The following is a 17,798-nucleotide window of genomic DNA, read 5'->3' as shown; positions in this document are numbered from 1 at the left end:
CATTTTAAGAAATAATGATAATACAAGTGTTCAATTTAATAAATAGCCAGATTTTAGCTCTAGAAATAGTCAGTGTTAGTTTAAGAAATAGTGACAATACCTGTATTCAGTTCTAAAAATAGTCTGTGTTTAGTTTAAGAAATAGTGATAATATCACTGTTAAGAAGAAATAGTGATAATACTTGTGTTCAGTTTACGAAATAGTGAGTGCTCAGTTTAAGAAATAGTGATAGTATCAGTGTTCAGATTAAGAAATAGTGATAATATTCATGTTCAGTTCTAGAACTAGAATAGTCAATGTTCAATCTAGAAATAATGATGGTACCAGTTTTCAATTTAAGATTAGTGACAGTACTCATATCCAATTTGAGAAATAGTTAGTCTTTAGTGTTTATAATTGATAATTTTGTTTACTTTCCTGTTTTTACTCGAAGACATGAAGTATCAAATTGTTAGTACGATATCGATGCATTTTTTGTTAATTTGTTTTCAGGTTGTTGCTAGGACAGAAGAAAGCCACGAACAACACCGTCGAGAAAGACAAATAACGAGGAAAAGGTGGTGGTGTTGGAAACATTCGAGCCGGTGAAAACACCGAAGCTCTATGGGCAAATCTATAAGACCACTGTTTTATCCGTCAAGAGTTGAGACCCCACGGGCAAATCTACAAAAACTCACCAAGTGAAAATGAAACTGGGATAATTTCCAATGGAAGTGACTCCTGCATTCTAGGAAAGTGGGTTCTAAGTGACAAGCAAAATTAAGGGTGGAGATTGATCAACAAAAGAATCTGAACCACCTAATTACAAATAAATAATAATATATATATATATAATAAAAGAGGAGGTGGCCACTTTCCTTCGCACACGTTATGTTTTAATTCCCTTTCAAGTGGAAAGAGGACGACAAGAAGAAAACAAGAAGGAAAAAAAAAAAGGCAAAACCATGAGAGAACAAACGGCTAAAAAAAAAAAAAAAAAAAAAAAGAAAGGGAGAAGGAACTTGCTGATAGAATGGCATACTTGTAAATAAAGAGAAGTTTATTTCTAACAGAATTGGCTGACATAATGGGATTGCTGTTTGGGGCAAGGGTGGAAAAAAAATTGTTTCATTTTGGGCTTTAATTCAGCCCATGTGTGTTAAATCTGTGTAGACGTGATATAGATTAGTTTTGTCGTTATAATTAAATATGAAACTCTTTTGGTTAAACAATAGCATAGGGTGATTTTTGGTTAAATTAAACTTAACCCAAATCCTTTTCATTCATTAAAGCTCCCGATTCAAAGTGCATTATAAATAGTTGAAACTGCCTCATCCATGTCAAGTTTCACTAAATCAACATGTGGTGGTTAATATCTCTCTTAACTCGTTCCTAGAACAATTTGAACACATATCAAGCAGTTTCTCCAATCAAATAGTTGAAGGAAGAAACCAAATTGAACCCTAAAACTAGGTCTAAATGAAGATTTGAAACTTAAAAGCTAGACCATGTAAACAATGCAAACCTATTTCTCAATGGGGAATTTTTGTGCATGAAAAATAGTTTGGCAGCTAGGGTTCCATAACTGAGAAGAGGCAAGCTCAAAAGCTTTTGAAGGCACTCTTTCTCTTTGAAATTTAATACGGACAACCAAATGAAAAATGAAGCCAAGCTAGGGCTTTAAGCAAAAAGATTGCTTGTTCTCAGCTAGCAAGTACAAGAAGCACTTGTCAACTCAAAAAACGATCTGAGTAGATCAAGTGCTAAAAGCAATCCCTCTCGCAAAAAAATATCAATCAGCCCATGTGCGGAGCTTTAATTTTCGTGGCCAACTAGCTGGAAAGCAACCTTTGAAGTGGCCCAAACCCTTGTAAATTCCAACAATAGCAGCCCTTTGTGCGGTTGTCCTAAAACTAATTCGAGCATGTATGGTACATATTTACATTATTGACAAGGAAAGCCAAAAACATAAGTCTAACTTTACGTAAACAACATTTAGCATTTAGTAATTTTATGTTGGAGAATGTCGTAAAACAGAATAAAGTCTCTCTTTTCTTGAACTAGTTAAGGTTACAGGACTGAATCATGTTACAACCAGATCCGTTGCCCGGAGAGATCTGTTTATAATCTGCTTTACACGGCACCTTCCAACACTGAAGAGAAAATGGTAATGCCTTCGTAGACGCTTGTATAAACTGTGTAAAGCAAACACTAAAGCCATCGCTCCAAAACGGCACGATATAGGCTGGGTGCAAGATCAAAATCGAGCTTTTCTTTTCCGAGCTGTGTATTTTGTGTCTGGCGGAACAACATTTCCTTTTTTTCTCATCTGTTCCTTCTTCTTTAGTATCCATTCTCTTCCCTTGCCCTTCTTATTTGTCTTCTGCTTTTTCCTCGGCCTGTGCCTGTCTGAGTTTGAAACCTGCTCCCCACGAACAAAACATAACGAATTAGAAATTCATGTAAGAGCACACAGATAGATTTAAGTTTAGGAGTGATAGGAGCATATTTATATGACTTTGTTAGCTTGTTTCTTTGCATTTAGTGAGTTAGTTTCTATTTATTATAGTGATTTAATCTATTTTCGTGTGTTTGTAGGTCCAATTAGCAAAGATGACAGTAAATGGCCAAATGGAGCAATTTGGAATAGTTTTGGACTTGGATTGGATAGCATGTGTAAGGAGCATAATGGATGGACGTTTTCAGTGACAAATGATGCTAAAAATGTGCTACAAATCTGAAAAAAATTAAATTAAGACTTGGAAGACAAGGAATCAACTGAAAACAAGGAGATCTTATCCAACCTTATCCTATCTTATCCAGTCTTATCTTATCTTATCCTATATTATCCAAACATTATCTTATTTAATCCAACATTATCTAAACTTATCTCCAGCTACAAAAGGAGTCCTTATCCTATCCTAAATCCTTCCCATTTGAATTTAGGAGTACTTACCATGTTTTACAATGCATATCTAATTCTAAAAGTCCTGAAATCATGCAAATAACCTTATCCTTGTCCTCCAAGGATTGGTGCCGTAAACCCTACCCTATATATACACACTTTGTGCCGCAATTTTGGGGGAGGGAGAGAGAGCCATAGAGAGAGAAATTTAGAGAAATTAAACACTTTGTGACGCAGCTTTGTAAGGAAGGAGAGCTTGGAGCCATGCCTGCCATCCAAAGCCTTTGGATTACTAGAGCGTTTCTAAATGTATTCTATGCTTAGTTTTAGTCCAATGGTTGTTTTAATTAGGTTTTCAATTATGATGAACATGTGGAACTAATTTCATTTTAGTTAGAGGTGAATTCAAAGCCATGAACATATATGTGATATGAATTGATTACATCCAGTTATTGTTTCGTAAAACAGGAATGTGATTTACTTATTTGTTTTATAGATAACTTATTTTTGTATGTTGATTAAGCAGGTCTACTTAGTTTGCATGCATGAATTTGATGCTAAAATATAAAGGAATTTCACCTAATAGTTATGAAATTATATTTACAAGTAGTGGAGGTTGCTAGTCACAATCGCGTTAAGTAAATTCCTGGCAGGAGTATAATGCAGTTCATAGTTACGAATGTCATGTCAATGCTTATGATTTTCATAGAACTTAATGATCTTTGATATGTATCTCTATCATGCAGTTCATATAAGGAACTTGATGAGAATAATTTGATTGCGTCACTAAGTCCAATTCAATGAATTTAGGAAAATCTTATGGTTAATTTGTGCAGTTCACGGTTAATTTGAGGCATTGTCATTCGTGGTTTATAGGAATAATAACTGGAAATCGATTTGTATGCATATGTATCATGTGTGAAGAAGGACCCTCTAGCTGGCCTTTCACCCCCTTCATTCACCTCAATTTAGTATCAATTAGTTTGTTTCCTGCAAATTACTTAGTTTTAGTTTTAAATTTCGTCCAAACAAACCCCCCTTTCATGTTTTGAGTCCATTTAGTTAGATTTTCGTCCAAATCACCCATTAGTGCTTGTTTTGAGTTATTTGAGTCAGTTTAGCTTAGTTTTATGTTTTTTAGTCTAATTAGTGTAGATTAGCATCCCTCCTAATCCCCGGCCTAGAACGATCCTACTTACGCATACTACAATTATCTAAAAGAGGGTTTAATTTGTGTGTTAGTTTCTACCACATCAAAGAGCTTTGAATTTACATTAGACTTCGAGAAAAACAAGAAATATAGTAATAGTAAATGGATCCGTAAAAACTTACTGTCTGATTTTCTTCATCTTCACTACTCTCATCATCAGAGGAACCCTCGCCATCTTCGCCTTTTCCCTTGGGAGTAGAAGTAGTAATAGATGGTGAACCGCAAGTGAGGACAAGGTACTCCTTTCGTTTCTTGGAACTGTAACAAGATATTCCTTAAGTTAGAGGAAAATACTACTGAAAGAATTTAGATATTAAAAATTCCATGTGAAGTCAGAATCCGACATTTTGCCCTATATTTCGTACTAGTTCCCTGACCCTGTCTCAATAGTTTCCTTGAAGCATAAATATTCAAACTCCATGCATGTGCATTTTTGTTAGCAATGTTCAGACCCTTTATGTATTATAAAGGCCGATCAGATGCATTTTGCAAAAGCTGATGCAGAAGCCCTACAAAGGTTCATATACCAGAAGTCATTTGTTTAGTGGATATGTGGGATCATGCATGAGCAGCTTAGAAAGTAATCTAGTAACCACATTGTTTCAGACGAGCTAACAGCCTATGACACAAGATCGCATAATTGGTTTCTAGCATACCTGTTGGGAAAATCAACAACGACGCCCCCCGCAAATCCAGCACGCATTGCAGAACTCAAAATCAACTCGCGCTGGTCCAGATTTTCAGGATAAACTTGAAATGCTGCCCTTGCTCCCCTTGCTAAGCATCTGTATAATGATCCAAAGAAAGCCCTGCAAAGGAATTAAGACAGCAACATTCATACTGAAATTGAAAAAGGGATTGTAGTCTCAATCGATGCTTAATGTCGCAAAAAGTCCAAGAATAAGAAGATCATGGCACACTTTTCATTGCATTTCAAGCATATAATGATATAGAATTTATGACGAGGATATAAAAACCAACAAGAAACACAACATACTTCAATCGTAATCGTGGATTATGTGATGACTTATCAGCATTGCACAACCACTGCATTGAACAAAATGATAAAGAGAAATTGGCGTAACATTCATACAGTAAACCGTATCAAAACATAAAAAATGCATACCTGAAGTAATCTCAGTAGTTTCGAAAATTGAAGAAACAAAAAAAACAGGTACAAACATTGCAAAAACTTCAGCAAAAATATTCAAAACAGAAAGGAAATAATTGAATTTTGAGATCTTTACTATTGGGTATATAAATATAAAATAAAAAACTGACAAAACAAGGGACACAAGCTAAGATAGGAAAAAAATCCAAATAAACAGAGCCTTTAAGTGAAGGGATTGGGAACCCTCTACATCGAACTTCAACGATCCGAACCGTTTATTTTGTAACCCTTCAATTCAATCCAAAACCATTTGCCTATTTAATTATCACAATGAAATTTTAGTGTTTCTTATAAAACAAAGTGTTTGTCAATTTCTTTGAACTCAATTAGATGTCTCAAATATTTCCGATTTGGCTAATATTTTGCAAGGATGATCTAAGAGCTGCAACTTAAAAAATAGACAGTTCGGATTGTTGAAATTCGATGTGGTGGGGATATATCCATTATCCATTGTTGCAAGTATTAGTGACTGAAAACACAAAGTAAACCTGAACAGCTGAGATGCTTATCGCTCCATCAATAATTCCTGAACGAAGTCCTAAGCCCTGAAACAAAATCGAACAATTACGATATGCTAATAGAAAAACAATTTCAGGTTGAACCATATCATATTTGTATGCATTTTTTCTTCCTTTTTCCGTCCACGAAAAACTGAAGCACGAGGCATTAAGTGTGATACCTGACCCATGTCCCCGAGCAAAAGGTCACCCTCAACTTCATTCTCCAATGCCACATCTCCAATCATCAAAGAAATGTAATTCCCATTTAGAAACAAACCATGGAATCCATCAAAGCAGCTCAAAACCAAAACAAAACATCGAAAACGAATAAACGAAACCCGAAAAAACCACATACCAAGCATCGACTGGGAAATATCTAAACCAATCCACTGATGCCCACTCTCTGACAATGTATCTCCGCTGAGCCCCGACCCACAACCTGCAGTAAAAAGCTCAATCACTCACTCCGATTTTTCACCATTCAGTGAATAAAACCAAACCCCTTTGGGACTTTTTTACGAAAACAGAATTGAAAGATTGCGGGAGTTGGGTTTTGAAGGACTACCAATATCGAGGAGCAACCTGGGGACGCCGTCGTCGGGGAGAGCGAGAAGCTCGAGGGCTCGGTGGGAGAGCTCCGACTGAATTTCCATGATTCGGGAATTGCGAGTGTACTTTCGAGCTTCCTCTTCATTGTAGAAAATCTCGGGTGGAGCTTGCAGCTCCGGCCGAGACATGTTCGCTTTTCTCTTTTGTTCCTTGAAAGGGGAGGGAGAGATAGGGGAGGTGGGGGAGGGAGGGAGGGAGGGAGGCAGGGAGGGAGAGAGACAGAGAGAACTTAAACCCTAGCAGCGTCTTCCTTCGTGAGTTTTAGAAGTTTTGGGCTCCATGGGCTTCCGTTTACGTCTCTAATAGGAGTAGTCTAGTTTGTGGCCCAGCCCCAAAATGCGAGGAAGAGTTTTGTTTGGTGTTGGGGATACAGGTCCCAAATTTGTATCCCTACCACCTGGATCATTGGTTGAGGTCCAAGGTTTCAAGTCTTAGACACTAGAGTTTCAGACCTTGGTATTGAGTGGCGATGTCACCCAAATCAGTCTCTAGGGGCCACAACCCTGAAATTGAGCTTTAGGCATTAGGGTCTCGGTCATCAGGTTTTCAGAGTTCGGTTCAAGTTCCACAGTTGGTTGATTGAGTGAGAGTCACGCAGTTCAAGTTTTACTTGTCATTGAGATTTTAGGTTCAATACTAAATTATTATTGCTAGTCCATTGTGCAGTTTAGCTTAAATCACAATTATTGTATAGAAAGAAAAATCAACTCCCCTCTCTTAAAGGACTAAGTTTCTCCAAAAGATGCACATGATGAGAATAGGGCAAATAACAAACTCACACCTCAGCTTTTAAACAATGTCATGTCATACATCAACTTACAATTCTTTGCAATGTTAGACTTTATTAAATTTTCTATCAATTTGACCGTTAAATGATGATGTAGCAGGTGTAGGGGCCCACTCCCTCGCCCAAACTTTAAAAAATAAAAAAGGAAAAATTACATTTTACCACCTCAACTTTGAGTCACAAAACAAGATCATACCTCATATTTTGAACATTACAATATCATACATTAACTTATGAATTTGTTGCAATGTCATACCTCTTTTCCTTGTCTGTTAATTTGTATGTTAGCTATTGACGTGGTAAACGTGAGGCCCACTCCCTCGCTCATAGGAACTCTATGCTATTAGCATGTCAACGGTGGAGTGTGGCCAATCCTATTTGCTAAATATATCCAAAATATCCTCCGTGTCCACCCACTATCCTTGTCTTTTTCTCGTTTTCCGCCACATGGCTCTCTCCCTTGCTTCCGTCTCCAATAAGGGTGGGCACTTGGAACCGAAAACCGAAACCGAAACACGAATCTAATCAGACCACACCGAACAGTTTGGTTTTGCGGTTTTGAAACGGTTGCGGTTTTGAAATCGAACCGTGGCAAATAAAACGGTTTGGTTTCGGTTTTGGGTTTTCAAAACCACACCGAAACCAAAACCAAAACTGCACCATATATTGAATGTTTTTGCTACATTGTTGTTGCTGTTTTTGCTGCACTCGTGGGATTCTGGACAAGTCATTATGTCATGAGAGTGAAAATTGCTTTGGCAGAGAAGGGAGTTCATTACCTCTATTTGGAAGAAGAACATCTTCTCCCAAAAAAACGAGCCCTTTGCTTCTCAAAGTCAACCCAGTGCATTAGAAAGTTCCTGTCCTCATTCATAACGATATTGGTGTGGCTCAATCAGATTCAGGAGACCAACCACAATGTACTTTCCTACGTACATGCAGATGCAACAGTAAACAATCTTCTTCTCTGAGTGAAACCGGGCCAACATCACAGTAACTATTTCAATAAGGTAATTATATATATGCAAAACACTATATTTTCCCTACATGTTGCATCAACTATATAGAACTATTTAGCAAATGAAGAAAACAAAGAAGTTGAAGAAGATTGACTGCTCAGGAGGATATATATATTGATAATCATGATGGTGAAATTGAGGGCAAAGGGTGTAGTGAAAGCAATGAAAAGAAAATTGGGGATGTCATGGATCAATATTTAAGGAAAAGAGAGAGAGAGAGAGAGAGAGAGAGAGAGAGAGAGAGAGAGAGAGAGAGAGAGAGAGAGAGAGAGAGAGAGAGAGAGAGAGAGAGAGAGAGAGAGAGAGAGAGAGAGAGAGAGAGAGAGAGAGAGAGAGAGAGAGAGAGAGAGAGAGAGAGAGAGAGAGAGAGAGTATATTGCAGTTGCAGGGTGCTGGTAGTGCATTAAAAACCTGCAAATAGGTGTATATTTTAAATTGTACATTTTTTTTCTCAAAAACTGAACTGAAACCATTTGAAAACGCACCGAATCGAACCAAACGGTTTGCTTTCATTTCAGTTTTGGCTTCAAAACTGCACCGAACTGCACCGCAAAAAGTTTCGATTTTGGTTGCGGTTTCACTCGAAACCACATCGAACCGCACTGTGCCCACCCCTAGTCTCCAACTGTTTCCCTTTCCCCTTTTTCTCCCCCTCGGAAAATCTGAACCCAAAAAACCCTAAAGATTTTCAAAGTTAAATGTAAGAAGAGGTTAAGCCAAATTTGGGGCTGTTAATCGACGACATTTTTTGAAACTTAGAGAAATCGAAGTTGGCTAACGGATTCAACGTAGATCTGAGAGAGTACGAGCACCAAAGGGTGTCATCCTAACCGAACGAGCCGTCTCCGTCGCCAATCGAGTCATCAAAGCCGAAGAGCGCACTTCTGAATTCACAGATGAAGTGGGAGATGTAGGCGTTGAAAAAGTAGGAAGCGAAGAGAAAGCCGAAACAGAAGAAAAGTCGGGGACGAAATGATTCTCAAGTGATGAGCAGTCTGCAGTGAAGAAAGAGAGAACAGATATGAACGTGAACGTGAATCTGAATTTGAGTAAAGACCAAACGAAGCTGCACTACTCAGTTCAACAATCACGTCAGTATCCGTACTCGTTGGTTCAGCAAATAGGATACATTTAGCGAATGGGATTAGCTACACTTCCCCATGTACAAGTCAGCAATATGGAGTTTCTGTGGGTGAGGGTAGTTAATAGACAAATAGACGGACAAGGAAACAAGGTCTAACATTGCAACAAATTCGTAAGTTGATGTATGACATTGCAATGTTCAAAAGATAAGGTATGGGTTTGTTATACCCATAGTTCAGGTAGTAAAATGTAATTTGTCCTTTAAAAAAAAAAATTGGACTAGGGAGTGGACCTTGTGCCAATCATGTCATCATTTAACAGTCAAATTGAAAGAAAACTTAACAACAGTCTGATATTGCAATGAACCGTAAGTTGATGCAAGACATTGTAATATTTAAAAGATGAGGTATGAGTTTGTTAAAGGAGTCAGAATGAACCTTATGCTTGCAGGGGTGGTCACAAAACATGGTACTTTGAATCAAAACGCCTCTAATTTTTCATGAATAACCACACCATTGCAACAACTAACGTGCTAAATAGATTTACACCATCAAGTTTTCCTACCAATTACTATTCCCACTGAATTGTATCGCAATCAAATCATCCTAAGAGTACTTAAGTATATACTGCTTCACCATAAAACATATATTTACTTGCAACTACCAACCCGACGGACCCCTACCTACAAAACATCAACCCTCTCTTATTGATGGTCGAATTGCACATGAAGCCACATGACAACTTTGGTTCTTACTGAGGCTACACAGCCAAGCTACAGCTCCAACGAACAGGGTGCCACAGTAAACCAATCTCATGCTATTCTCCTCAGTTTCAACTGGGTGCACATTCCCTGTATGCATTGACAAACCACCGATTCATTGAAGGTACTTGGACATTTTCCCTTTGTTGCCATCACGATCATGATAGATTTTCTGCAGGCCAAAGAAAAACAAGCGTATGGTTCAAATAACCGAAAATACTTGTGAGATTGTGTTTGCAAAATGAGGCACGCCAAATATGTTTCCCTGTCATTTCCTCTTTCAACCATCCATTTCTTGCCATATGATCAACTAAAGAGGACATACAAGCCCCTAATAATATTACACTTTACCGAAGAACACTTCAAAAAGCCAATACTTTGGAAAAACCACCTTCTCACTTTGCAATGGAAGAAGGCACCAAATTTTCCATTTTAGATTCAATTAGAACGTGACAAGTGGATGGTCGAAGGGTTTTTTCTCTGATTGATTTTTTGAAGTGTTTTTCTTTTTATAAAACTGATAATTGTTTGGATGTTTTCTCTAATTTTCAGAAGAAAAAAAAATTAAATAACAGAAAAGAGATTTCAAATGTAGTTGAAGCTACTTCAACCACATTTTGGTCATTTCCACCTCTCCAAGTTAGTAGAGTGCTCAACATGCGTATTCCATATTCAAATCCATGCAGCAGTAATCATTATACAGTACACCAACAGTGATATAGAGTTTAAGAATACACACCTTCACCAAATAGCTGCTCAAACCGAGCTACGATGTGCTTCCCGTAAGTGTACTTCTTCAATGTGTTTGTATGGCCCCTTATACGATTAATTAATAACACCCGTTGACTATCAGTACAGATTTCGAGAGTCTTCTGCACCACATAATTTGCATATTGGTCCTTCATCATTACCTAGGACAAAAAAGAAATGGAGGTTAAGCAAAGCTTCAAATGAACTTGTGCTGCTTTGTAAACTATAAATTGGCATATGTGTGTGCATATACACGTAAATAACACAACTAATGGATTTTTCCTCTAGGACTAAAGGGTCAATGAAGAATTCCTCATACCAACAAATTATCATTTCCTTCATTATGCCCAACAATCTCACTAATTAACAGTTCTCGTTCCGCTGCACCACCATACTCCAAACATTTCTCAACAACATTTGAAGCAAACTTGTGCTGGCTCAGCGGTACAAAATGACCCGACAACTTGTTAATAATTTTCCTTCTTTCATTAGGTTTTCCCCTCTCCAATACATGCTGTCAAGCATAAAAAAAAAAATTCATTAGCCAAACAAATGATGAAAGATCAATCACATGTATATAGAGATAATGAAATATGTAGTTGTAACTAGGAAGCATAAAGCACATCAGAAATATAGTTGGAAAGAAGTGTTGCACATATAGGACACGAAATATACGTGTCAACATTCAACTATTAGGACAGAAAAAAAGGCTAAACATGTACATGTATACCTACAAAGTCATGAGGTTAGGAGAACCAAATAGGAATGAGTGAGATGGTTTTTCAACACCTCTCTCGTGTCATTCTACTAAAAACATGTGTGCCTAACAGTGTAAGTAGGTGTGTCGAAGGCAATTTCTGGACAACTTCTGGTGTAGACAGTGACACACTGAACTACAAGCCCTCTTCTATTGCAAAACAGCTAGTCAACTTCTGGAGTCATGCCTTTCCAATAAAAATTTATGCCATCTGAGTTATTCTCACTATTGGATGCCTGTTTCTCCACAAATCCATGCCTCTTTCAAAGAAATTTCCTCCATCAATTAACTACACCATTTACTGCTTGAGCCAAACACATAAGAGATTTTGAATTGCTAGTACCTTATGGCTATCCTCATCCTATAAGAGGGCAAATCTTCTCATGACATACGTGTGACTGTGATACCTATACGTAATACCACTGTATTAAGTATGACCACTAAGACGTCGACTGAGTTCCAGTATGCATAAATTAAATGTTCAGCAAGGCACATTAGTTCTTCAGCGTGAGACTATGTGTCATAAATTCATAATGGATAGTAATCATAGTAGAGAGTCCAATACAAACCTGTGTGACATAGTTGCCATACTGGTCCTGGGCAAGACCAGCAACAGACTCCAATATCTCGTCAACTATAAACTGGCATTGCAGCTCATCCGTACAATGCTCCAGAACTCTCTACAGCAAAACCAAAAAACAGAGAAACAAGTTCATCTTTTGTCTGGTAACCAAAGGAAGGGTGGCAAAGGGGAAGAGAAGTGCTCCAACCCCTCAAGTTTAGTGATACCTGTATAACACGACAGCCATAAGGATGGATTGAAAGTGTTGGAACTTGACCACGGAAAGCAGAGATTATAAACCCAATTTTTTCTGTAGGAATGCTCTCAATGCACTTTTGTATGACATGGTTTCCATTTTGATCACGAACACATCTCAAAATATGCCCATCCAGCTCATGTACAAGCTGCACTTTCTGTTCAAGTTTAATAACCTCAAGTGCCTGTACCCACCGTAACAATAAATGACATAGGCATATTATTATTGAACCAAGAACACTAAGCTGGGAAGGCAATTATGTAATACACATTGCTTCCAATTACTGTTAACACTTTTTTAAGAAACAGACCATGTCATTATGGCAAATATCGTTAGCAGCTTGTCAATGGGTGCACTATTCTAAAAAGAATATTAAAGCATCTACACTCCTCAGCCCCATCTCAGAAAAATTAAAGAAGATGCAAGGAGATAGAACAAGTCAGACATAAAAGAATAAAGTGCATCGACTCTTTCATGAGCCAATAACTACAATAAAAGGTTCTTATAAAACATAAAACACAATACAATACAACGAAGGCAAAAGCCATAATACTGCTGTTGCAAAAATAGCAATATTGATAAACAAATATTTGATGTTGGAAAAGATAAATAATAAATGTTATCTAAAAAAATCAGAAATATAAGCAATTACACCCACAAATCTCTGCATTCAGTTTTGTACTTTCAAACATCACTGGTAATACTACTTGGTATCAAAAACCTATTCAGCACCTCCAAATACATCTATATGTATAGCATAAACATCTCAACAATACAGAGCTAAAATTTAGCATAATTTCCAGACAAGTCAAGATAAGCTATCAGTCAATTCAATACAATTAGACCCCTTTAAAACTGTTCTAGACCACCCGCACACAATGAAATAAAAAATAAAAGCGAAAAGATGAGCTGTATTATAAAATTGCAAATCATCAAACATGAACGTGCCACATGAAGTTCATTCGCACACAATCTGCAACACCTTATCACCCTCTCATACCTTTTGGATTACACGACAGCCATACATCTGCAAACTTAAGGGCAAAATTTGACCTAAAAGTTGATTGGCAAGTTCCTTCCTCTGCTGAGGGGTTCCATACTCAAGAAACTGAAATAACAAACGAAGTTGAAATTAATAAAATGGCATGAACCTTGACATTACAGAGAGAGATAAAATAAAATAAAAACACAAAACAAAACAAAACTTAGAACATACCTTCTGAATCACATAGTTACCGAAAACATCAGTCATTAGTTTAGAAGCATGCGGGACAACTTCTTTGAATACAGAAGCCTTCTCTTCAACACTACAGTTTTCCAACTTCTGCTGAATAAATCTACTCCCATGTTGATCAGCACTGAAATTGAAAAATTCACGATGACTTACTTGTTCCAAACAATTAATAATGAAATCAACAACTTGAGCACAAACAAAGTACCTGAATTCAACAATATGTCCTGTGATATCAGATAGCTCAAATCTGCGGCCTTTGCCAGATTTCAACTCTTCAAGGAAATTATAAATCTTGGGGTCGTCATAACTCTCAAAGCCTCTGTGCCCTGGCCATGCATACAAGCCAGTATTTCTGCCTGAACCTATGGGTGGTACTGGCGAAACTGGACTAGTAAGGGGAGGGGTTGGATACTGCATTAAAATACCAACATTTGGTGCACTTCCAAAATAGTTAGAAGTCACTGACCCTCCTCTCTGAGGGTTCAAATTCCCCATGTTTCCAATTCTCTGATGTTGGCTTTTGTGTTCATCCAAATAAGTACCATGACTGGACACTTTCTTTGAGTCAACACCACCTCTTGATGCCGATGGATCAAATTGGCTAGGAACACCATACGACTCCACAAAAGGCCGTTGATGGTATTGCATGTACATAGATTCAGAAAAAGAAGATTGCAGCGGATATCCAAGTTGACCATAGAACTTGCTTGAATGTTGCATATCAGCACCAGGTGAAAGGATGCCCGCAGTTGCAACCCCAGATGTTCGAGCATTCAAGCTTGGACCCACAGTTCCATCAACAACCACAGGGACAGCAACCGGAGGATGGTATCCACCAATATATGGAGAAAAAGCAGTAGGATTCATATATCCGCCAACATACTGTGGAGGGAGAAAGCCTGGTCCTTGAATATTTGAGTAATATGGATTAGCTGAATTCACGTAGGCTGCTGCAGTTGCATATAGTGGTGGTGTGAACCCAGATGTCTGAAGAACTGGTTGTACATCCGCCGCAAACTTGGATGTATTATGGAGATGCTGATCCATGCTAATATATGTACTGTCAGTTCCTTGAGAAGTTATTTGCTTCTTGCCACTTTGAACTTGACAAAAATTGTTTTGTTGCTGAGCCTGCTGCTGCAAGAAATGATTCTGGCAACTGCGCTCCCATTGTTCGTGTTTCTTTTGATTCTCTATCAAGTCCGATATGTTAAGAGCCTTCATTTCAGGTTCAATGACCGCAACACATGCATCATTAACAGCCGTGCTCCTGGAAACAGAAGTTGGCGAGGAATTATCATTTGGTGAAAGTTCTGTAGCATCGGCAGTATCTGCACCCACGCTGGGCCTAATGGTGGTTGTCGCATTAATAACAGGATCATGCAAGGAACTGGAATCACTACTGTGATCAATGAATTCCTCAGGTATTCCATTGCCCAATGTATGAGAGTGATTAGGTACAGGTGGTGCAGAGCCTCCAAAATCTTCCTGAAAGTAAAAAGATAAGTTACATTTACAAACCATGATATGGTAAGGAAAAAACAACTGGTGACTACTTTACTGACAACAACTCCTGAGTTTCTCCAACAGTAATTTTTTTCTGGATTCAAAATATGGGCAAAATTTTAAGTTCATTTGGACAATAGAAGCTATTCTTTAAGAGAAATATTTCAGACATTACAACCCAACTAAAAATAAACAAGAATGAAATTCTCAAGGTAATCATAAATAGGAATATATGCACCTTGTTGAGTAAAATGTCAAGGTATCGAGTTCTAACCTGTATTAAATCACTCGCATTTTGGTGTTGGTGGTCAATAAATGATGCTGCACCCTCACCGGACCAAACTTCACTTGTCTGATCTACCCAATCATTAGAAACGTGTTGGGAAGACTGATCATCCTCAGATTCTTCCTTGTGTGTAGGAAGTGATCCTTGAGACACATGCAACAGAAAATTGCCACTGCAATCTTCAGGTCCCCAGTTCTGGCTGAAACTACCAATATGGCGTGCCAGACGTCGATTCTCCCAAGAAATAAGTGGACGAGGAAGTCTAGGATTCAAATTGACATTGGCACAATAATATGCCAAATAAGCTGGATCAGCCCGTAATTGTTCCTCAGTCTCACACCTTTCAATAACACTACTTAGACTTGCCAAGCTTCCATTCATGCTAGTGTCCTGCTGGGATAGAAGGTCATTGATGGCCAAAAACGAACCCTCCATACTTGGGGGTGCACTTCCACTTCGATTAGGAGAAATATCCTGTCTGCTGCTTTTAAACTTATGGCCCCTGAGAAGCAATTTCAACTCCTCTGCTGCCATAGCAGTCTTCTTATGAGGCGCCCATTTTGCACTAGTTTCTGACATTCTTATTGGACTTTCTGTCGCCATGCTATCAGAAAATAACATGCCCCCTTCTTAGTATGATAGTATAAGGAACCTCACATGCTCCCTGAAAATCCAAGATATAAGGGGCATTTCAGTCAGAATATGGGGGAAAGAGCAAGACAAGATGCAAAGTAACTAGAAAGGTGACAAGGACCCCCTAGTCCTTAAGCAGCATATGATTTGTGGAGAAATTCACTACTATGTTTGGATGAGGGAAATAAACTTGGAATTTAGATTAAACTCGAAATTTATAAATTGATAATTCCCTTGTTAGGATTCATTAACATGGAAATTTAGAATTTCCGTGTGGAAAAAAATTTGGAATTTGGGACCTCCAATTCCCAAGTTTAAATTCCATGTAAATAGGTGTCATTTCCTAATTTCTATGATTAAGAGTTTAAAAATAACATATTCCGTATTCAATTCCATTGTTCTTTTTAAGTTAACCAAACAAGAAAATTCACAAATACTAGGAAATAAAATCCCGTCATTCCAATTTCCGTCATTTTAAAATTCCTTAGTAATCTTAAATTTCTTCATCCAAACATAATGTCCAAGAAAATATGTTGTCCTAAAGAAGCAGAGGTATTAACAAATTCTCAATCATATAATCGCTTCATCGGTCTTCATATCCACCTTTTCTCAAATAGTCCTAGACAAATAGACTGTATGCTCAATAGGTTTCTACCCTTTTCAATTTTGTTCTTCACTTCCAAATATCAGCAAAAAAATAATAATTCTGAAACGTCATTGCAAGTGAGTGCTTGGACCAGCAGATAACGATCTTAAATATCATACATGAATGAAAAGGAGCAAAAGAAGCAAAGCCCCAGCAGCATATTACCCAGCCAAAACCATGTGAAAACCCCACACTTTACAGCAGCAACCATTCAAACAGATAGAAATGGAAGAGTAGAAAAAACCCATTACAATCCAAGCATTTAAATTCAGAAAAATAACTGGAGACTAAGTAGAAATACAGAGACAGAGAGAGTTGAGTTTTGAAAACCCTAGGTGGACTTTCTCTGTGACAGGAAAGTTTGGGTGAAACGTTAGAGATTCCCTTACCAGTAATACCAGCAGCTGACGGGAAAGGAAAGATTCACCGTTGCAAACAAACCCTAGATTCTATTCGGGAGGGGAGAGAGAGAGAGAGAGGGAGAGAGCGAGAGGGAGATGCACTGGCCCCCTCCTATTCCTATCCGATGGGTCTACTGAAAAAAATGATGTATTTGGCTCGTTTCAGCGGGTATTTACAATTTAAAGGTTTCTTTTTTTTCTTTTTCTTTTTTAAATAAAGAAAAGAAAATAGATTTAGTTTCGCAATAAGTTAGTAATAATGTAGTTCAAATTCACTGGTAAGAATCGAACTCAAGACCTATCATTTACAAATGAAAAAGACTGTTACTAGACCTTAGTACTAAATGGTTAAAGATCTCTTTCTTTTAGTAAAAAAAAAAAAAGTGGCTAATTTCAGATACGGTTTTCACTAATTACCATTTCAAATCATTTTTATTTCTGTTCCTCTTTCGAGTGATGATTTTTTTCCACTATTCAATGTCTGTATTACATGAAAAATCACTTTAAGCTCAAGAATTTTAAAAATAATAATAATAATTGAAATTATTTTGTAATGAGAAATGACACCACAACTAAGAATAAATTATGAAGATAAATGAAGATTTTTCTATAATTAAACTTTTAAAGAATCGAGGTAAATAAACTGAATCTACCAAATGCATTGGAGATTAAAATACTCTTATTAGGGACATACTAGAGTTCCAAAGAAAAATTAATTTTTAAAGTATAAACATTCACTTACT

General features: G+C 37.5%; 2 protein-coding genes across 2 annotated transcripts; both read right to left on the bottom strand.

Moving 5' to 3' along the window:
• Positions 1 to 1,959: 1,959 nt before the first annotated feature.
• LOC137731640 (18S rRNA (guanine-N(7))-methyltransferase RID2) lies at positions 1,960 to 6,607 on the bottom strand. The gene is made up of 8 exons (XM_068470810.2): positions 6,332 to 6,607; positions 6,122 to 6,205; positions 5,946 to 6,001; positions 5,755 to 5,811; positions 5,093 to 5,142; positions 4,752 to 4,904; positions 4,218 to 4,353; positions 1,960 to 2,402 (listed from the first exon to the last, which is right to left on the bottom strand). The coding sequence occupies exons 1-8, from the start codon at positions 6,501 to 6,503 to the stop codon at positions 2,238 to 2,240; spliced, it is 873 nt and encodes a 290-aa protein (XP_068326911.1). The 5' UTR covers positions 6,504 to 6,607; the 3' UTR covers positions 1,960 to 2,237.
• Positions 6,608 to 9,657: 3,050 nt separating this feature from the next.
• On the bottom strand, positions 9,658 to 17,210 carry LOC137731593 (pumilio homolog 6, chloroplastic). The gene is made up of 10 exons (XM_068470749.2): positions 17,044 to 17,210; positions 15,364 to 16,039; positions 13,789 to 15,071; positions 13,566 to 13,707; positions 13,350 to 13,457; positions 12,321 to 12,533; positions 12,101 to 12,211; positions 11,094 to 11,288; positions 10,764 to 10,935; positions 9,658 to 10,196 (listed from the first exon to the last, which is right to left on the bottom strand). The coding sequence occupies exons 2-10, from the start codon at positions 15,994 to 15,996 to the stop codon at positions 10,183 to 10,185; spliced, it is 2,871 nt and encodes a 956-aa protein (XP_068326850.1). The 5' UTR covers positions 15,997 to 16,039; positions 17,044 to 17,210; the 3' UTR covers positions 9,658 to 10,182.
• Positions 17,211 to 17,798: the final 588 nt, after the last annotated feature.

The sequence above is a fragment of the Pyrus communis genome, chromosome 16, assembly GCF_041283825.1.
Source record: "Pyrus communis isolate YQ-2024b chromosome 16, ASM4128382v1, whole genome shotgun sequence".
Classification (NCBI taxonomy): Eukaryota; Viridiplantae; Streptophyta; class Magnoliopsida; order Rosales; family Rosaceae; genus Pyrus; species Pyrus communis.
The sequence above is the reverse complement of the archived record's forward strand: the minus strand, read 5'-3'. Positions and strand labels throughout refer to the sequence as shown.

Bases quoted from the DNA above. Each gene is read 5' to 3' on its own strand.
- LOC137731640 (XM_068470810.2), bottom strand. From the start codon at position 6,503: ATGTCTCGGCCGGAGCTGCAAGCTCCACCCGAGATTTTCTACAATGAA. The intron at 4,905-5,092 runs GTATGTTGTGTT...ATTCCTTTGCAG, and splicing joins AATCCACGATTACGATTGAA to GGCTTTCTTTGGATCATTAT. The intron at 2,403-4,217 runs GTAAGTTTTTAC...CGTGGGGAGCAG, and splicing joins AAGATGAAGAAAATCAGACA to GTTTCAAACTCAGACAGGCA.
- LOC137731593 (XM_068470749.2), bottom strand. From the start codon at position 15,996: ATGTTATTTTCTGATAGCATGGCGACAGAAAGTCCAATAAGAATGTCA. The intron at 12,534-13,349 runs GTATGAGAGGGT...CGGTGGGTACAG, and splicing joins GCTGTCGTGTAATCCAAAAG to GCACTTGAGGTTATTAAACT. The intron at 12,212-12,320 runs GTATCACTAAAC...GTTTTGCTGTAG, and splicing joins ATGGCTGTCGTGTTATACAG to AGAGTTCTGGAGCATTGTAC.